This window comes from Emys orbicularis, chromosome 10 (assembly GCF_028017835.1).
Source record: "Emys orbicularis isolate rEmyOrb1 chromosome 10, rEmyOrb1.hap1, whole genome shotgun sequence".
Taxonomy (NCBI): domain Eukaryota; kingdom Metazoa; phylum Chordata; order Testudines; family Emydidae; genus Emys; species Emys orbicularis.
In genome coordinates this window covers 85,065,024-85,086,766 of record NC_088692.1, presented here as the reverse complement: position 1 = coordinate 85,086,766, position 21,743 = coordinate 85,065,024, and the positions used below count along the sequence as shown (strand labels likewise).

The window sequence follows — 21,743 nt, the reverse complement described above, 5'->3', positions numbered from 1 at the left end:
CTTAGGTCAATACAAGATAATTTAACTGATCTGGAAATTTATGATATATCTACTAGTGTATGCTTATCAGTTTCTGGGACCTGATCTTCCCTAAAGTGTATTACCCATTTGCGACTTCCAAATTATCTTTATGGCTTCCAAAGTATTTTGTGATGACTTGTTTTCTTCCCAGATGTATCTCAAGGTAGCGGCAGTGTACATTGTTTTTCCAATCCAAGCTACCACACTCTGTCATGTGGTGTGACTTCACGCTTCTTTACCAATAATCTGGATGGGAACAGCTCCAGTAAGGTAGATATTATCACACCCCAATGTAGCAATGTTCTTATCAGTTCAAGGAAATATACCAAAGTAATGCCTTTTGACTGCTGCTTTCTCCCAGCCTGATTGTAATATTCTAATAATGAAGAATCCTAATGCTTCAGCCTAAGTTACACAAAAAAAGGTCTGCTGTCCCATATGTGTATCTGCATGATCTCTGTGCATGGTAATTGGAGCTTCAGCATCTGCAACAAGGGGACAATAGACCTCAGTGTTTTAGCAATCTGAGTTTACTTCATGGAAAAACCAACAAATAGCTGTCCTGGCATTTATTTAAATTTAAATCTCCACTTCTTAATAAAACAAAAGTAAATGAATGAGCCATAAATTCAGTAAGCCATATAACTTCACTGTTAGTTGTTTAACTGATCGATCCCTGTGCAGAATACCCAGATGTAAAGGAAAGTTACAAGACGTTATCTAGCCCCTTGGTGAATGTTATGCTGTTCTAAGGGAGCACCAACAGCTCTGCTGATACTCACTGCTGCTCAGTAGGGGTTCTTTCAGGTCGAGTATAATACCCTTACATTGTGCAGTATCTTACTCAACACATTCCCATGGACTTTAGTTGGACTTATTCATAGTCTAAGGTACTACTCACTGTGAATAAAGGGTTCAGAATGTGACACCTTGGCATGACATTTAGACGCTGTTCACTGGTGAGAATACCTCTTCCTGTGGGGCCACACCAAGCAAGCGATTATTTTAGGAAAAAGTCGTAATTGATTTAACTGGGGACGTCTGCTCAAAAAGTGATGGTACGCTGTGGTCCGTGTCATTCTGATCAAATGTAGCGCTTCTAACCAGAAAGCCGCCAGGGCAATAGTAAGAAAAAAAGAGTTATACTACTGCAAAGGATATGCAAAATGCTTGCACGCATCCTCCCTCCTGAATACTAAAAGAAAATCTCATTCCAACATAATAGAAAATTTGCCTCCACAGATTTCGTTGAGAAAAGTTAAGGCAGATATGTAAATAATGGAACTGCCTTTTCAATTGATTGATTGGTTTTTGTTAATAATGCATTCTTTTTTACATGTAGATGCCCCCCTCCGCATTATACGCTTTTGCGCCCCAGATTGAAAGTGCAAATGCTAATAGTTGTCAAAATTGAGGTTCATCTCCACAAACGTGAGCCTTCACAGCTAATCCTTCTGAAATAATTGCAATGAATTCTGAAAAGGTCAAAGCAAGCACCTACCTTGGTTTCCCAGCCTGCAGTGCCAGTTTGTCACCTCGCCTCTTAAAATATTCAGCTGCTGGAAGGGAATAAAACCCAGAGAATGTTTTAGACCAGACTGGAAGCCATTTCCTTTCCTTTACTGCCCTCTGTCAATCATTCAATTAAAAGGTTGTCACAGTGTTTTAAATGGAAAAACAATGGATTTTATATTTTTCTTAGAGTACTTATCAAAATATATGGCCTGGCTTTTCTTTTAGGTTCCCCACTGTCTTACTTATTCATGAGAATGTGCTACAGCATTGTATTAGCTAGGCTGGCCTCTAATATGCTGCTTCTCTATGCAGTTTTCTAGACAAGTAAGACAAAAGAGCATATAAATCCCCTAACGGCCACCTTAACGATTTTCATTTCCTAATCAGTTTGTCTGATGCCATCCCCACTCTCTGCAGTGAAATGTGCACACTTTGTACTCGGAATACATGTCTATTTACAGTGCGGGCTGGGGTCACAACGGTCCCAGGGACAGAGCACAGAAAAGTGCGAGAAGAAAATGACAGGAATTCCCTGGGGTGTTGAGTGTGCCTAGACCAGAGAAAGTTGGATTTATAACCATCCCTGTACTCGATAAGAAGCAGCAGGCCTTGGAGGCACTGAGCGGGAGCTGTTCTTCTAAGATTTCCTTATTAGAGGGCAGGGGACAACATGGGTGGAGGGGTAGGAGAAGAGGACAAACCTTGGTCCAGGTTGGGAACTCTTTTTCTCTCTAGTGCTGTCTCTCTCTCCCCATCTCTCCCTTCCTCCCACTATCAGTCCCTTCTTTTTCACTCCCTCTCCTGCTCCCTGTTGTCCCCTCCCTTTATTATCCTTTCCATTCCCCCCTCTTATCCCTTTACCTGTGTCCTGTCTCATCCCCCTGCATTTTCTCTATCTTCCACCCTCTCGCCTATTTTCTCTCCTCCCCCAGTTCCTGTACTATGTCCCTGTTCCCCCCCGCTCAGTGTAGCTTGCAGCAGCAGAAAGTCAGTTTCATTGAATGTGAGAGAGGTCAGGATGTTGGCCAGATTAACTGGGAAACAAGGTGGGTGGGGATGGCTTTAAGCAGAAGCAAAGTGAGTAGCCATTAGTGACCCCTCTCTTGCCAGACTTCAGTCTGAGAGACAAGCCTGTCTTCTTTTCTGACAGTGAAACTAGAAAGAGAAGAAATATTGCTAGACCCCCATCCTTCTCCAACAGCAGGATCGGGGTGGGGGGCAGCTTATGTCCTGATTTCCCCTTTTGGGACTTGACAGTTGTTTGGTCCTTGCAGATTGTAAAAGTAGCCCTGAATCTAGAAGCTTGAGTTCAGTGAGAGAGAGAGCCTGGTCTGGTTGCCAGTGTGAGTCAGCAGAACAATTCGGCATCTACATGCAGGGTCCTAGCTCCTGACTCCAGAGTGAGGCAACAGAAGGGTTCTATGCCTCTGTACAGGGTGTGACCATGGGACACCCTGTTACACTAAGTTAGCATCTTCCTTCCATAAGAGTGAGGTTACTAGTCAAATTACTTGGGTCAAATTCTGCTGCTACTGAAATCAATAGCAATATTTCCATTGACTTCAGTGTGGTCAGAATTTCACTCTTCGTGTTGTCTCTACCTGTCTCTTGGATTGTTAGCCCCTTCAATCAGGGACTGTCTTTATTTTTGGGTCTTATATGGCACCAAGCATATTGCTGGTATTTACCAGATCAGAATAATGATTCAGGTTGTGCTGGTTTTTGAACAAATTTGTCCCTGGTATTAACTCCATTGACTTCCCTGCAACTGTGCCATAACATTCGCTGGGCCAAATTTCTCCAGTGTGGATGAATAGAGTTGGGCATTCAACTCCGTATCTGCATTCTTCATGTCGGTCCTTTTAGTTGCCTCCCCTGATTTTTAAATGTGCTGTGGACCAAAACCTCCCGTTGAGTTCACTGGGATCATTCATGAGAAGAAGGACTGTTAGTGCTGTTAAGCGCTGCAGCGTCAATCCCGTAGACTCCCGATTTATCTGCAGCTGTTAAAGCAGTTTCTAAATTTCACCAAAAGCTTCACATAAAATAAGAAATTGCAAAACAGAGGTCGCTGGGACGCCCCACTAGTTAAAATTAACTTGTTCACACAAAAAAGTTCTTTAAAGTAGTTTTGACTTAAATTTACCAAAGAAAGGAATGAAAGTTGCAAATATGGAACAAGGAGGCTTGTGTTCACTTGGTCCTCGGAAGCTTATACAGAGACTTAGGCTGGGACTGTGAAAGGCTCCTAAGGGCTTGATTCTGCTGCCATTAAAATCAGTAGCTAAACTGCCATTGACGTGTGTGGTGCAGGATCAGTGCCTAAGGGAGTTAGTTACTTAGCTAACATTAAGCTTCTTCAAAAATTCCATCCTTGTCAGATTGCAAATGGTTGGCCAGATAGTCCTAGAGATATTTATACTCAGGCTAGACTCTCATTGATCTCAATGGAAGTTTTGCCCAGATAAGAACTAGATTTCAGCCTTATATAAGTTTATATGCTAGGATTTTTTTCATTGGGAAAATTTACTATAAGGGGAAAAATATTCCAGAAACAGTTGCTCTCCACGGAAGATGAAAAGCATATTCCATCTTTGCAGAAAATAACAACTTAACGTAGCACAAAAAGACAGTTGTAATCAGACTTCACACAATTACTGCATAGTAAAAACTCAGAAATGGCCCAAAACTATTCAATTGAACAGCTTTGGACCAGAATTGATTTTTTTTTTTCTTTTATGTCCAGTTTTCGTTCAGTGGGCTGAGTTTAAATTGGCTTGAAAGGATTAGATTTTTATCAGTGAATGCCAGTAAACGTCAATCACTGTACACACACAAACCAACCAACAAAAAATACTTCCATTGATAATAATCGAAATTTACCGATAGGCAAAGTAAGAAAAATGCAGCTTGAGAATTTAGGGTTTGATTTAAGGATATTTACTTTACATATTTTGACATGTGATATTGACAAATTGTATTTTAACAGTGTTAAAGCTTTTATCTTTTGAATCTCAATGTCTATTGTCATTAAACAGTTATTGTCTGAACCTCCCCTTGATTTCCCACAACTGTGAAAATTTAAATCAATAATCATTTAAAAAGTTTAAAAATGAATATCAATACTACCCACAGAATTTCTTTTTTATTTTTAAATCTAATTCTGCCAGACCTATTTAAAAACCCTGGGAAAACAAAGCTTTTAATGAAACTCTGTGACCCAAATGGTGCAGCTGGATTAGAAATCACCATTCGTTACTCGATGTTGCTACTGCAAAGCCTCAAACCAAAAAAAGGGGGCCACTGGCTCAGCTGGTACAAACAGATATTGAAGCTGTGCCAGCTTACACCATATAAGGATGTGGCCCAAATTGTGTGGTTCCTTTCTGTGTTACAATGTTATAAATAGGCTTGGCAGAATTTGATTGATTTTTTTTTTTTTAAATAATTTCAGTGGGTAACACTGAGGCTTATTTTTAAAGGCATTTTTTAATTTCTATTGATTTTAAATTTTCACAGTTGTGCAAAACTAGTGGGGAGGAAGGTGTCAGACAACAAACCTCAGGGCAGATTGTTAAATACCAGGGGACAAACCCCAAATTGGTTGTTTGTTCTATACTTAGATTTCACCAACCAATTTTAGCGGAAACTACTCAGGCACTATAACAGCCTTAACATGGAGTCACAGACAGCCCCCCTTGGATACTCCAGTCTATCTCGCCCCCCTGCTGAGCCTGCCTTTGTGATAGATGGTCCTTTACACCAAGAATCACAGCCATATTCAGGTTACTCCCAGTCCCAAAGGACCAGTCACTTGCCTCAGTTCAGTTGCACCTTAGATCTCTCACCAAAGACAACACTTGTAGCCAATACTATAATAAGCTCTATAAAGATTCCTTAAACAGGAGAGTTGTTTACAAGGTTAAAGCAGATAAACTTAGATACACAAATGAGTTACAATTTTAAGTTTCAAAAGGTAATAGAAGCTTCTATAATTAGCAAGCTCTATATGCCCTTTAGGGCTAATCCAGGCTAAGCAGCTGGGGATCTCTTGCTTGTGCCTGGAAAAATGTTGTCCCTCCCTCCTCCGGAGACTTGAAGAAGAGCTCTGTGTAGCTCAAAACCTTGTCTCTCTCACCAACAGAAGTTGGTCTAATAAAAGATTCTACCTCACTCATCTTGTCTCTCTTATATCCTGGGACCAACATGGCTACAACAACACTGAAAAATCACAAATTGTCAACATCACATGTCAAAATAAACAAAGCAAATATCTTTAAATCAAACTCTAAGAAGTCCTCGGGCAGCATTTTTCGTACTTTGCCTATCTACATATCAATTATTATCTGTGGAATATTTTTTCATTGGTTCATGTGTACAGTGAAACTGACATTTACCGATACAAATCTAATCCTTCCACGCCTAGTTGCAAAGCTATCTGCTTTTTAGTGATTGATTGCTACTTGTCTGTGGTTGTTATGACTGTACCATCTCTGCACATGGCATATGATCATCTCTGTCAATGCTTTCCTTGGTTGAGAGAGAGAAAAAGGAAATGCTGAATAAAAACCGAATGACTCCTGTCTTGTCTATTAGTGCAGTCCAGATACACAGAGGAGCCAGCCCAGGTGTGAGCATGCCCAATCACCAGCCACTGTTCTCAGGCAGAATGACTGTGATTAGAAATATCACACACAGCCAGAAGGTTTATCATCTTTGTCTCTGCTTCTCTCTATCTTTTGGGGATGAGGGAATGAGAAGAGAGGCTGAGAGGCTGGCAGGGAGATGACTAATGGGCTGATAACACATTTTAGCTTTGCTGATTGAGCAAGGCACTTGTAGACAGAAAATTTGAAGGAATAGAATAAAGCAACAGACATTGCTACTGTTGCTCTGTCTGTTCTATCTAATGTTAGATTAATAGAGTCTTAGGCTTTAAGGCCAGAAGAAATCATTGTGATCCTCTAGTCTGACCTTGTGCCTAGCACAGGTCATAGGACTACCCTGGATTAATAGTCGTGGTAGAACTGAAGTATATCTTTCACAGAGATTAGGAAAAAATTCGACTTGGATATTCTTTTCCTTCAAATCTAGTGTTCTAGCATTAGTCCAAATTGTGTGTGTGTTTAATGGGTGTAATCACACCTGTTATGGCCTGAACCCTTATTCTGATGTGCAAACCAGCATTTGTTGGCCCAAGTATCCATTTGTGTACACAATACCCCGCTTTATAACTCCAGATATGGGGACTCAGTGTAACATGTCTTCATGTTTATTTTCAGCTAAACTGTTTCAGAAAGCAATTAGAGAACCACAGTACTATAGGTTTACATGTGTACATGTAGATATCGTTTCTTGTATTTTATACGTTGAGTGCACACATACAAAATGGGAAATGACTGCCTAGGAAGGAGTACTGTGGAAAGAAATCTGGGGTTATAGTGGATCATGAGCTAAATATGAGTCAACAGTGTAACATTATTGCAAAAGAAGCGAACATCATTCTGGGCTGTATTAGCAGGAGTGTTGTAAGCAAGATACAAGAAATAATTCTTCCAATCTACTCCCTGTTGATAAGGCCTCAACTGGAGTATTATGTCCAGTTCTGGGCACCACCTGTCAGGAAAGATCTGGATAAATTGGAGAAAGTCCAGAGAAGAGCAACAAAAATTATTAAAGGTCTAGAAAACATGACCTATGAGGAAAGATCCAAAAAATGGGGTTTGTTTAGTCTGGAGAAGAAAAGACTGAGGAGGGATATGCTAACAGTTTTCAAGTACATAAAAGGTTGTTACAAGGAGGAGGATGAAAAATTGTTCTCCTTAACCTCTGAGGATAGGACAAGAAGCAATGGGCTTAAATTGCAGCAAGGGAGATTGAGGTTGGACATTAGGTCTGGGTAGTTTAGCACGGGAACAGATTGCCTAGGGAGGTTGTGGAATCTCAGTTGCTGAAGGTTTTTAAGAACAGGTTAGACAAACACCTGTCAGGGATGGTCTAGTTATTACTTAGTCCTGCACTGAGTGCAGGGGACTGGACTAGATGACCTATTGAGGTCCCTTCCAGTCCTGAACTTCTACGATTCTATGGGTTCCCCGTGTGTGTACTAATGCACATTGGTACTCAATATATAAAACACCTGGGACTCCTCCAAACAATTAGAAGTGAGTGTGGGGGAGTAAGAACTGCATGATTTGGCCCATGGTTATTACAAGTCTTCCCTTAAACTAAACTCCAGGAAAACCGAAGAGCAAGAGTGTCCAATCCTGCCCTGGTGCAGGAGGAAAGGGAGATGGTGTAAGGAGTCCCCCCAGCTTGTGCCCCTGTGCGTTGGCTGCAGGACTTGGACCCACCCAAGCACAAAGACCCTACAGGGCTAGGCACCTAAATGGGATGAGCCAATTGCCCTGCTCCCCACCTCTACAGCAGCTAGCTGAGCTGCCCCACGCAGAAGGGAGTGCCTGGCAGCAGACTTCCAAAAGGTGGCAGTGGCCATGCCTCCCCTGAGCTCTGGGGAGCATGGTGCATGCTGTGGGCACATGGCTTACTGGAGCTCCCACTGGAGCAGTGCGCATCGGCCTTGTCCTCTACCATGAGCTGCACTAGCTTCAAATGGCTCCAGGGTTTGTGATTCCCATGTACCTGTCTTTTTTTTTAAACCTACCGTGCCCACAGCCCCTACCATATCCATACAGATTTAATTGCACAAAACTAAGTCTCACCAGTAAAAATACAAATGCATCCCTTGCACTCCCTAAAAGAGAGCGTCAATACAGAGCTGCGTGCAATGCTAATAACAAGCCCCCAGCCCCTAAGGATCTTGTCCGATTCCATGTGCTGTTACTAACTCCAAACTCAGCCATGATTTAGGAACGTTCCCTGAGCCCTTCAGGCAAATCCAATTCATGCTTTCACATTGGAACTGTGACTTTAGACATCTTTGCACTGAGGCCAGGTGAAACTTGGCGGTTTCAGTTGGAATTCACACGGAGGTTTGGATCCATTCAAACCCAAAACAAAGTGAAATTCTGGTGGTACGAACACATGAGAATCACACTCAGCGTGAATGAGCTTTGCACAGTTCCAGTCTCACTACGGCACTACAAGCACTCACCCAGTACCATGTGAAGTTTTGTTCTACACTAGGAATAGCGAATTTCAGATTGTTCCATTAAAGTGCCACTTTATATGCATTTTGTGAGTAACCTGTTAGCCTTAAGCACACTACATATGGTTCAGTACACGGCAATAGATATCGTATAGAAGAATTTAGTCTGAGGTAGCTTTTGTTCTGAGTTTGAAATAAAAATGGACGCTTGTATATCAGATTCACTGCGTGCAGTTGGAAATTTACCATGGCATTTCCATTCTAACTATAGGGAATGCCAGAAACACTGGGCTAAAGTCAAACACCGGAGCATGGGAAATAAATGTATTTTGTAAAATGGTGTCCACAGTAACTAGATAACTGCTAGGGCTGGGCAGGAAACAGTTTTCCCATCCCAGCAGAGTCTTCAAGATTTCAAAAAAATTTCCTGGCCCCAGATCTATCAGAATCTTGAAAATGTTTGTAAACAATAATCCAAGAGAAATTTCAAATCATGTTACTTGAAAGGTTTTGTTTTGAGTTTGACCTTTGCTTTTTTTTGTATAAATTAATTGAAATTTTGAAACACCCCAAAATTTTCATTTAAAAAGGTTGAAATGGAATGGCTGACCGATTTCAAAACTTTTTTCTTCTTTCCAACAATGTTTTGATTCAGGAGAGATGTCCAAATGGCCCTTTTCCTGCAAATAGTTTTGTTTTCAATGTATCGTCATTTTCTGACAAAACATTTCATTGGAAAATTCCCAACCAGCTACAGCAAATCACAGGCCCTTCCTGTTTATCCATAGGCACCTTGGCTCTGAAAGTAAGGTCCATAAATTCAATAGTGCTAACGTCTCTGCATACAGAGACCCAGAACGTGAGTGAGCCCTGCACAACCACCAGAGTGCATAAGGACTCTTTCCTTCTGCTCCTTCCAGTGTGGGGATGGAGTCCTAATCCTTTTGCATAGGTCAACATACAAGTGGAGCATTGTGCATCAGCTCAATGGTTGCTGCAAAGTGCCCACCCTAGAACAAAAAGAACAGGAGTACTTGTGGCACCTTAGAGACTAACAAATTTATTAGATCATAAGCTTTCGTGGGCTACAGCCCACTTCTTCGGATGCATCCGAAGAAGTGGGCTGTAGCCCACGAAAGCTTATGCTCTAATAAATTTGTTACTCTCTAAGGTGCCACAAGTACTCCTGTTCTTTTTGCGGATACAGACTAACACGGCTGCTACTCTGAAACCACCCTAGAACAGTACTAGGGAGGTCATGCCTCAGATAGATACCGATTTCTCCAGTGCTGCTTCTGGGCCATGATGTCTCTGCAGTGCCCCCTAGACCAGGCTTGTGGCTAAATGCTAGTCTGGCTCAATTTAAGCTTATCTTGACATACATTCTAGAAATGGCAGCAAACTCAAGAGCATATGGTAACGTGCCTTCACCGGACGTTGCTGTTTTCTGTTGCTGGCAACATGGGCTGTTTTCCTTTTCGACTTTCTCTATCTGCTCTAGCACAGAAGCCAGCTGCTAGTGCAGCCTTGGCACATGGCATGACCCAGATGCCAGTCTCTAAGATAAAACTTTCCAGCAGTGGTGTATGGATGGAAGCCCTGGACTCTCTTCTGATTGTGTTGGCAGATCTGCCTGTGGCTTCATGCCTTGTTCTTCTTGATGTTATTTTCCTTGAATTGTGAGAAATCTTGCATCTTTTATATCTGTTAACTAAATATATCGATGCATAATTAAATTCCCCTTATTCCAAACAGCTCATGCCTGCATGCTTATGTAGGTTTTTTTGCTATATTCATCTTCATCATTTGCTTTGAAGCTGCCAGTATGTCTCTCCATTTTCACAAACATTTGATTTATAATTAATGGTTGCCCTAGGAAGTCATGCATTTTTCCAGCATGCTTGTGTACATTGCTTAGTGAAGTGTCCTTCCTTTGTGATTTTTCCCGTATGGTAGCAAAAAACTTTCAAATTATATATATGAAGAACTGAGTTGGTGAGGCAGAAGTAATATTCACCTACCATTTTGGTTTATGGTATAGTTGGGTCAAGCTCTTGAGTGGTGGGGTTGTTTGTTTCAGTGTTAACTCATTGTCATGCTTTTTGAACAGCTCAGTAACAAAGTCCTTGACAGAGAAACTGCAGATCGGAGACCGTACAGCTATCTGAATGAACTAGGTCAGTAATTTTAAACAATTTAATTGTTTAAGTAGAATTTAGAGCAATTCCAAGGCCAGTTCAGTCATCCATAAAGGCACTAACAATAAAATAATATTGGCATTGTCTTTATTTCACTAAAAGAATTACTAGCGATGAAAGATCTAGACTTGACAGTAGTTTTCTTTACCACAAACCACACCTTGCGGAAATTGAGCGGACGGTCTGGCTTTCTGGTTTGGTCTGTTGAACCACATTGATCTATTCCAGAGGTAGGCAACCTATGGCACGTGTGCCGAAGGCGGCACGCGAGCTGATTTTCAGCGGCACTCCCACTGCCCAGGTCCTGGCCACCGGTCCAGGGGGCTCTGCATTTTAATTTAATTTTAAATGAAGCTTCTTAAACATTTTTAAAACCTTATTTACTTTACATACAACAACAGTTTAGTTATATATTATAGACTTATAGAAAGAGACCTTCTAAAAACGTTAAAATTACTGGCATGCGAAACCTTAAATTATTGTGAATAAATGAAGACGCGGCACGTCACTTCTGAAAGGTTGCCGACCCCTGATCTATTCCATGCATGGGATGTCTTTTCGGAACTCACTTAGAACAGTGAAACATATTCAAGTTAAGATTTCTGTCCCTCTTTCCTGCTTAAGTGATATAAATTATTAAATAGTTGGGAACCCTACAAGCCTTACTCAGTAAAATTCCCTTTGAAGCCTGTAGCTAGAAAGGAGGGGTGAGGTAGGAGCTACTACATCCCAGTTAATCCTCCAGTGGCCAGCTTTAGATCTGCTTGGCACCACCAGTGTGGTAGAAAGCAACCCAACTGTAACAGTGCGTCAGGCCCAATGTTCCTTTCCATTCCCCAGCATGAGTTCTGACATGGTTTGAGCAGCTGGTATCTCCAAGTAGGTAAAATGCCATATTTTATATGCTGCTGAAAAGCTATCCTGTCTGAACACCTGAAATGTAGCTCGTCAATGGCAGAAAGCATTTGCCTCTTACTTCTGGTTTTGGCTGCTGAAATCTTGCTGGAAATAAAGTGTGCAGAAAGGCTAGTGGTAAGCAGAATTATGTGAGATCTCACAACACTCTAGGCAGAGGAATGAATGTGAAATACCATTGGGCCTTACACCTGTAACTATTCCCTTGGTTAAACAGTGCTTTATTGGCACTGAGGATAGCAATGCCTACACCCATAGACCAAGTGTCGTTTTCAATTCCTGCTTCAGGAAAATCACAAACCTGTAGGATTTCAATGCAAAGCTTTCTGCATCACCAGCCATTGATGTGCTCATCTGCATGGTAATTCATAGAGCTGCTGTGCTATCCTGATGTGTGTTTGCCTATCGTATATAGAGATTGAGGGGAAGGCATATGAATTCTGCACAAATGAAGTTTGTCTTCATCTTAGTTTTTCCTCTACCACTTTATCACTCCTTTACTTGCAAACACTGTTTTCATTTGCTTGTGGCTTCTTGCACCTCCTGTGTACCAGACTTGGTTTGCACACCTGCGTGGTTTTTTTTTACTAGCAAAAGCATTCTAGGTGCCTTTGGATATGAAAAGAGTGACATTCAATAATGATGAGCAGATTAGTGAGAGATCTCAAGGAAAAATAGATACAATTTCTTTCCATTGCACTTTGTTGCCCAGATGTCTTGTTTTAGACCAAATTTTCCAGAAAACGTTCAGTTTCACATGGAAGCATAAAAAAATGTGCATTTTCTCTGAGTTTCAGCATGGAAATTGATGATCACCCAGCCTCATTTTCAAAATGTTGAGGTTTTTGCTCCAAAACAAGGCCATTTTTGCATGAAAAATTAGCAGATTCTCATTTGAAAATGCTGCTGCTTTTGAGCAATAAAAGGCTCAGAATCAGCCTATCTTCTCAAATTCACATTGAACTGTGAAAACCTCAAATTCTGAGTCGCAAATACTTTACAAAGGTAATTGTATCTGTCTAAGGGGATTGGAGGAACCTTGATGGTGACAGGCACGCTTCTGACAGATAAACCCCAGTACACAACGTATTGTCATGGATGCGCTGCAGAGAGATCAGTGTTTGAGCCGTAGACTTTGATTCGGGGTATGTTACTTGGCTGCATTACCTGCATGAAACCTAGTCCTGTCAGCTTCAGGGAGTGGCCTCCCATTACAGGAATATTGAATGTATTGCCTGTTTGTCTGGCTTTAGAATATTCTGGGTCATGTTATTCTGGTGTGGGTGATACCCTAAAACAGTGGTTCTCAAACTGAGGCCGCCGCTTGTGTAGGGAGAGCCCCCGGCGGGCCAGGCCGGTTTGTTTATCTGCCGGGTCCGCAGGTCCGGCCGATCGCGGCTCCCACTGGCCGCGGTTCGCTGCTCCAGGCCAATGGGGGCTGCGGAATGCGGCACAGGACAAGGGATTTGCTGGCCGCCACTTCCCGCAGCCCCCATTGGCCTGGAGCAGCGAACCGCGGCCAGTGGGAGCCGCGATCGGCCAAACCTGCGGACCCGGCAGGTAAACAAACCGGCCCGGCCCGCCAGGGGCTTTCCCTACACAAGCGGCGGCCCCAGTTTGAGAACCACTGCCCTAAAATAACAAGCTAGTACGTGTGTGCGTGGAGAAAAAAATACCAGTAAGTGTACAGATTTTAGCCTCCGGAGCCCATGCTAAATAGGTCCAAAGTCTCAAACCACTCAATAAGTTTACCAAAAAACCACATTATTTTGCTAATTAAATCAAGTCTTAGAAGCAACATGCTGTAAACAAGAATGGCTGATGCTGTCTGCCATGGGGCTTTTTATAATACTGTCCCCAAATGCAGTGTCTGAACACCTGATTTGGGGTATGTTTGCAACAACTAAACAGCCATTACAAATACAGATATGCTTCAATTGTTTGAGATCCACAATGTTTGGATCCAAATTTGGTTCAAAATTTTCTCAAAGGTCAGGATGTGTGGGAGAATGCTTCAATCCAGGATTTTGGTGTAGTCTGTAATAGAAGAGGCTAGTAGCATACTGGATTTAGACCCAGACCCAAAATTTCCATAAATTCAGGATCTCCAGAACTGGAATATTTATGTATTTTCACATTCCAGTTAACAAAATAATAGAGCACACATCTCTCAGCAGCTCTGGGGGCCCTGCAGGAGAATTTTGAGGAGTGTTGTAAACACCAGTATCAAAAGAGGGTTATGAAAGCATGATGTAGCAGAGACAAAGTGGGTGGGTGGGTGTGTTAACTTGCTTATACGGTTTTGGAAATTAGGTTGAATTGTATTGATGTTACTCCTGTTAATTTTCCGTTCATCTCTTTCAAATCTTGAGTCCAGATAACTACAACAAAAGAAACATTTATGAAATATACAATATGTATGGAACATACATATATGGAATACATATATGTATATGTATACATATACATGGGGATCAGTCAACCAGTGCTCTCTGGCTCAGTGGAAGGTGACTTGATCATTATTTTGGTCTGTCTGGTATCCTGTTCAATACTAAAACTAGCCATTATATTGTCTTTGGCAGCTGCCTTACCACAGGGCACCTACCAGTATGTCTTTAAAACGTTAATCGTCCTAGTTTTCTGTCACTTTTACGCAACATTTAGTGAACATATGATATGTTCTGGGCTCCATGTGCTCCCTGTTCCACTTCTCCGGCCTGTTTTGGTTTTGTGTTTAGCTTATTAGGCAATAGAAAAGAGGGGAAAAGTCAGGAAAATTACACTGTGAGGTTCTTTGAAAGATCACGTTTGATTCCACTGGAGGATAAGGAAATGATTGACATTGCATTAGGTAAAAGAGACCTAACTTAAACTTTTGCAGTCCTAGGGTTAGTGCTTCACTAGGCAGACAGCAGCTTTCCTCATGCCCATGCGGCATTCTTACCTTTAGCGCAGCTGCATTATGCTAACCAAGCCTGCTAAATCCTGGCCTTTCCATTTCAACTGCCCATTGCCTAACGGTACACAAATACACACTCACAGAAAACTCGGTAATCAAGGAGAATCTCCAGAAGGTTCTTTCCGTTTACAAACTGGGCTTTACAGGCACAATTCTGCAAACCCTCATTCAAGCAAGTAGTCCTTACATGAGTAGCCCCATGGAGTTCAGTGGGACTTGTGCAGGTATGGTCCACTCATCTTGGTAAGGCCTATTTCCATGGGTAAGAGTTTGCAAGACTGAGTCCTGTGCATTCAGAAAAGCTTGGTCTAACAAATGGTTAAAACCAACAGGTGAGGCGACTGTTAGAGACGGGCCCAAGCTGGATTTGGATGGGAACATTTGGGACGATCGGGGCGTCTGGATCATGAACTTTGGTTCAGCCTCTTCTCTCCTTTTAATGAGAAATAGACAAATCTTAAATATAAAGGATATTTTCAAGGTTATGCAGCAAAATATTGACCTACCTGGAAAGTAATTGGAAAAGGCAGATCTCATTATTATTCCTATACTACCATAAGCGTGCATGGTGGTTGACAGACAAATAAAAGCTGAGGTCCCTGTTCCAAGCAGTTCACACATTAAATTCAGCTCTCAGTTGGAGTGAATCAGGAGTATGTGTATTGCCAATGTCAATGGTACAAGCTCCACTGAAATTACACCAATGGAATTGAGATCAAGAATCTGGCCCTCATGAAGACTTACTGAGGGATTTCACAAAACTGGGTGACTGGACAAAAAAGTGGCAGATTAAATTCAGTGTTGAAAAATGCAAAGTAATGAACATTGGAAAACATAATCCCAACTAGACATACAGAATGGTGGGGTCTAAATTAGCTGTTACCACTCAAAAAAGATCTTGGAGTCATTGTGGATAGTTCTCTGAAAACATCTGCTCATTGTGCAGCAGCAGTCAAAAAAGCAAACCGAATGTTGGGACTCATTAGGAAAGAGAGAGATAAGAAGACAGAAAATATCATAATGCCACTTTGTAAATCCATAGTATGCCCACCCCTTGAATACTGTGTGCGGTTCTGGTCTCCCCATCTCAAAAAAAGGTATATGAGAATTGGAAAAGTACAGAGAAGGGCAACAAAAAATATTAGGTATATGGAATAGCTTCCATACAAGGAGAGATTAGAAAGACTGGGACTGTTCAGCTTGGAAAAAAGACAACTAAGGGGGGATATGGAGGTCTATTAAATCATGAATGGTGTGGAGAAAGTAAATAAGGAAGTGTTATTTACTCCTTCACATAACACAAGAACCAGGGGTCATCTGATGAAATTAATAGGAGGCAGGATTAAAACAAACATAAGTAAGTACTTCACACAACGCACAGTCAGCCTGTGGAACTCATTGCCAGGGGATGTTGTGAAGGCCAAAAGCAAAGCAGGGTTCAAAAAAAATGAGATATGTTCATGGAGAATAATTCCATCTATGGCTGTTAGCTAAAATGGTCAGGGATGCAACTTCATGCTCTGGATGTCCCTAAACCTCTAATTGCCAGAAGCTGGGAGTGGATGACAAGGGACGGATCACTCGATAAATTGCCCTGTTCAGTTGATTCCATCTGAAGCCTCTGGCACTGGCCACTGTTGGAAGACAGGATACTGGACTAGGTGGACCATTGGTCTGACTCAGTATGGCCGCTCTTATGTTCTTAGCTAATCATCTGTATCCTTAGTTTCTGAACTACCAAATTGCAGGAGCATGTTAGTGGATCTAGACAACAGTCACCGATCATTTATTCCGAACTCTTCACCAGGATGTTGCTTTAGATCTTCATAGGTGTAATGGAGAGATTTCTGTATACATCTCATGAGGGCACCCAGCATAGATATAACAGTACCGTACATAGCCTGACTTCATGTTTCAGTGAAGATGACTTCTTGTTTCTTGGGGTAAAACTTGACCTGATAAGTCACTAAATCATGCCATTCCTCTCTACAGACATCTTTATCTGCTCATTAATCCCTAACAGCTACTGGGATACCGCCCTGCAGCATCGCTCCAATTTTCTTCCATTCTTGTTTTTTCTCTAAATATGATGACTTTAATCAATATTTTCAAGCCGTTTGCAGGGACTAGGTCATGTTCTGAGGATTTTGAGCCACCAAGCAAGGTTGTTCCTCTCTGCTCTGCTACTGCTTTTGTAGGTCAGGGACTCTTCATGGGATACTATTGCATTACATAAGCAGTGTCCCTTCCAATGGTCCCCACCCATTGCTTATTGTAGGCTGGGACTCCCCTTCGTCCCTGCTGCTGCTCCCTTTATACTGGGATAACCCACTCTCCCTCACTAACCCTCAAGTGAGGTGTCTGCCGCTATCTCTATTCCATACAGGCCGAACTTCTTATCTCCATCCCAATTACTATTGGATTGTAATCGGGGTCCTTCTCCTTGCCCAACCCTGCCCAGTACACTGCCCCCCCATTCATTCTCCATCCCCACTTCTACAAGTACGCTGGCCAGGTAGCTCTGCTCCTCGTGCTGATGCTCTGAATGTTGACTCTTTCTACAGTTATTCTGGACACTATTAAGGGCTCAATGTCCCCTTAAGGTAGTGCCCCACATTTGGGGATGCTGTGGAGCTGTTGCACACTCCACCTCAAAGGTGAAGCCTCCTGGAGCACCACCAACCCCAGGGGACATGTGCCCACTTATAGCTCCATGCATGTAAGCAGATGAGACTCTGGTACACACCAGGAGACGCTGCACTAAGTGAGAAGGTGCCATTTTTACACAGTTACTTTCCACTTCAGCTGCACTGGAACCAGTTCTCCATTGCACTTAGAGCCCCTTTCTGCAACTCTGGCAAAATAAAAGGGTCTTCAAGAAGGCAGAAATAACCCCCAGGGAATCCCCCTATGTAAGAGGGCTCCCCCACTGGCCTAGAACTGCCAGCGTAGCCCTGTCCCGCTGCTCCCAGCTCCTGGAGGATATGCTGGGAGAGGACGGAGGGCAAGGAGGAGGCAGGCTGGGACAGGAAGGTGGTTCATAGGGGGCTATGGGAAGCAAAGTGTAAGGTTGCTTTACTGTTGCCAGGGGCTCTACCAGCCCCAGAATACAGGGAGCACGAAGGTGGTGTAGAGCCACCTCTGCCCTGCCCCTCCAGCCCCCTTTCCTGTGCTCTGCTCAGGGATGGAGCAGTTGTGAATCAGGGCCGATGGTTTGTAACTTTGGACTGTCGGTAGCCTAAGGGCAATGGTGACTTATTCAGTGAAAAACAAGGCTGCAGCCACCACCTCTGGCATGAAGAAGGAGCCGTGTGGATACTGCAGGTTGCTGCTGTGGGGCCTGGGGGGGCGGTGAGAGATCATCCTTGTTCTCTGCAGAGACCAAGGACGCTTCAGGATGAAGGAAGATGTTAGGAGAATCCTTGAACATCTTATTCACAGGGCTTCTCGAACAACAGAGCTTGTGAATTTTAGAAGTTATATGGTGCTATTTCTGTAACTGAGTTTGCATTGGCTCTGCTAGACTGTAAGAAATGCCAGACGATGGAGTTAAGAAGAATGTAGGAGCTAGAGTTGGTGTTCTCTTAAACCTGGTTGTTACCTGGGGTGATTTTAAGCAACACCAGCTAGTAAACTCAAATAGGATCCCCTCCCCCGCAAGTAACTTGAGTGGCATGTTCCTATGGAATTTCATAAGTCGATTTCTTTGAAATTGGCAGCCTGCTGTAAATTGCTACACTTTGAGCCAGCTGTGCAACCACTTCAGGATAATTGTCTTGTCCGTTTATTAAATCATGTGCAGATAAATGAAGTCAACATCTCTGAACCAAAGCTAGTGAATAAATAACTTTCAAATCCACAGATGAAATATCCCCTAAAATTAACTGTCTTGCAATATAACCTGGTCCATAATCTGAAACTTCTAGTGTTATATTGGTTTGTTCGGGTGGTTTTTTGTTTGTTTGTTTGTTTGTTTTTTGCATACATCTCTAAACGAATTGCTTCAGGAGTGAACTTACCAGCAGATTTTTTTTTCTGTTCTCCTGAAGGGTAGTTTGTTCTTGGTGAGAAGTGGTGTCCTGATTCAGGAAAGCACTCCTAGTCAGAGAAACTCTTAAGTAGGAACTTAACTTTAAGCATGTGCTTAAGTCCTGTTGAAGTCAAAATGGGGCTCAAGCACATGTTTAAAGCTAAGCCCATGCCTAAGCGTGTCCCAGAATAGGATCCTTAATGAACAGAGGGGAAAGAATATATGCTACGCATTAGTCAAAGCACTCCAATTTACATAAATATTCATTTGTTTTCCATTATATATCATTTTTATGCAGGTGCTTGTGGGATGGATAGACGTCAGAACACATACATAATGGAAAAAAGCTTCAAAGGTATAGTATCGAATGCCTGCAGTAACCCTAGCAAGGAGGTTGACAGGAGGGGTGGGGTAGAAGAGGTGAGAGAGGAATCCTGAACACCTGAAAAATGGTTGCCTATGAAAAGAAAGCAACAGAATGATGAGGTACAAAATTCGCCTGCATGGCTCAGCGGGTGGCTCACTTGACTCTGAGCCAGAGGTGTATGCCCCTTAAATTATGGATGCAAGTCTTCACGAGGTCATAGGCTTAATACCTAGTGTAATACTTGGAGGGGTGCTGCACTGCCATTGTCATTTGGATGAGTTGGTAAACCAAGATGTGTCTAGCTAGTTGGAAGTTAAAGTTAAAGGTCCCTAGCACAGTTGAAGACCCTAAGCCTGCATTCCTACCAGGGCTTTGGGGAACAATGGCTGAATATGTAATGGCTGCTGTGTATGCCTGCTAAGTCACTATAGTCACTTAACATATTGCATGGTAAAGCTCTTTAGGGGACCTTTCACTGTGCACAACACTATTATAAAAACAAATTGCCTTCTGTCTGTGCACTACCCAAAGAGAATGTACACAACAGGCATTTTAATCAATCACTGCAGCATTAAATAATGGAACAAACACTGAGCTGAGTGCAGCTCGCACCGGTGGAGCACGCAGGACTTGCCTGAACACTGCTCAGACCCGAGCCCAGCTTTCTTTATATGTCAGAAACCCAGGGGCTGCTTTATTGCTAATTGACTTGGGTTATTCTGGTTTTGAAGGCGAGAACCACACACATAGTGAACCCTAAGCCCACAAAACCCTTCCTCAGGCAAGACTCCCATTGACTTCCATGAACCTTTGGGCCAGTGAGGACTGCAGGGTTGGTCCAGAAGGTGAACAAGGAGGACTCAGTATCCCTCTAGCATATGCAGGTTTATGAGGCCAAAATCTCAGCTGGTGTAGACTTCAATGGAGCCACCTCAGTTTGCACCATTTGAGAATTTGGCCCTGTGTATTGATTTGGGGAACTAAATATTTGACAGTCTCCTTCAATAAGATACTTTGCAACCTTACTTGTGCAAGCTGTCCTGACATGAAACCAAATGGGACTGCCTATGTGAGTAAGGGTTGCAGGATCTGGCCCTTTTTGATTAAATTGATGGAAGATGGCCCATGAGTATGAAACATATATATGGCAATGACCAGCCCTGAGAGGTGTATTACTAGCCCTCAGCCAGGCCTAGAGAATGAAAATATTTTTTGTTCATAAAAATAACTAATATAATATGTAAGAAAAGATTGATTTATCCCATTGCCTTAAGTGAGAATAGTTAGTACAGCTTCAAGGAAACTCATATACATGATCTGTCAAAATATTAAGAGAAAAAAAATGTTAGTTTTCTATATGTTTTTCCTTATTCCATTGACTTCCAGTGACTTGACTGATATCCCTGTTCAGTAAAAGCCCTTTATCTTCCAATGAAAGAAAATCTACTGTACAATAAATTACTCACAGTTTCGTCAAAGAAACTATCAGTGCAAAAGTAGATTAAAATAAATCACCATTTATTTTTACAAAGTGAAAATAATGATATAAACACACAGTCTGAATTCACACCTGCACACCTCATAATTAGACTGAAGAAGAGTTGTGTGTAAGGTCAAAAGCTTGTCCCTTTCACCAACAGAAGTTGGTCCAACAAGTTATTCCCTCACCCATCTTGTCTCAATAATTAGGCTTGGCAGAATTCAAATTTTATTGTTTTATAATTTCAACGGATAATATTGATGTTTATTTTTAAGCTTTTTTCTGGTATTGATTTAATTTTTCACCATTATGGGGGATTAGGCAATACAGTGACAGTAGACACTGATATTCAAAAAGTTAAAGCTTTAGAACCCTTAAGGCACAAATTGTCAATATCACAGGTCAGAATATACGAAGTAAATATCCTTAAATCAAACTCTAATAAATTCTCAAGCAGCATTCATCTTATTTGCCTACCTTCCGATTTTCATGATCATTGATTAAAATATTTTTTCATCGGTTTGTGTGTGTATGGTGAAATCGACATTTACCGATTTAAAATCAAATCCTTCCAAGCCTAGCCAAAATATATATATAGAGAGAGAGACATATATATGACTACATATGTGAAGATAAAGAAGCACAGCTCCAGTGGTCTATGGACAGGGCCGTAGCAACAAAGAACGTGGCCCCCTCCGAACATATGTCCGGGCGGGGCCCCTTACAATGCAGAAACTGGAATGCGGTATTTATTTTGCCACTTTTAGGGGCCCCCTTCCTTGCGGGGCCCCCTCCGGTCGGAGGGTATGGAGGGCGCTCGCTACGCCTCTGTCTATGGAAGGTTTTCCCCACTGTTACATATTTCATTACTTATTTAGGATTTTAGCCTTTTTCTTCATATGATCAGTTCACTTTGCTTGTTGCTGTTCAAAATTCACACCTGCAAGTGGTCCAGTCCACTGAGAATTCCGTTACTTCTCTTGGAAGTAAAGGTCTTCATTCGTTGTTTGAGCACTGTAAACACACACAGCTGATAGTTAAAGGGATGTGTCACTGACTGCAATAAGCAATGAGGCAGGGCTGGATTTTCAAAGGAATTTAGGTGCCTGCAGATGCAGAGAGGCACCTCGTGGGATTTTCAAAAGGGGCT

General features: G+C 42.2%; 1 protein-coding gene across 2 annotated transcripts in view; it reads left to right on the top strand.

Annotated features, from left to right (window-relative positions):
• Window positions 1-21,743, top strand: part of MEGF11 (multiple EGF like domains 11) — a 247,273-nt gene that overhangs the window by 213,036 nt on the left and 12,494 nt on the right. The window contains exons 20-22 of one of the 2 annotated variants that reach the window (XM_065411954.1): window positions 173-291; window positions 10,755-10,821; window positions 19,045-19,101. In XM_065411954.1, the coding sequence (XP_065268026.1) occupies window positions 173-291; window positions 10,755-10,821; window positions 19,045-19,101 (243 nt within the window). The remainder of the gene's footprint in view (window positions 1-172; window positions 292-10,754; window positions 10,822-19,044; window positions 19,102-21,743) is intronic. The other variant, XM_065411955.1, reaches the window with a different exon arrangement.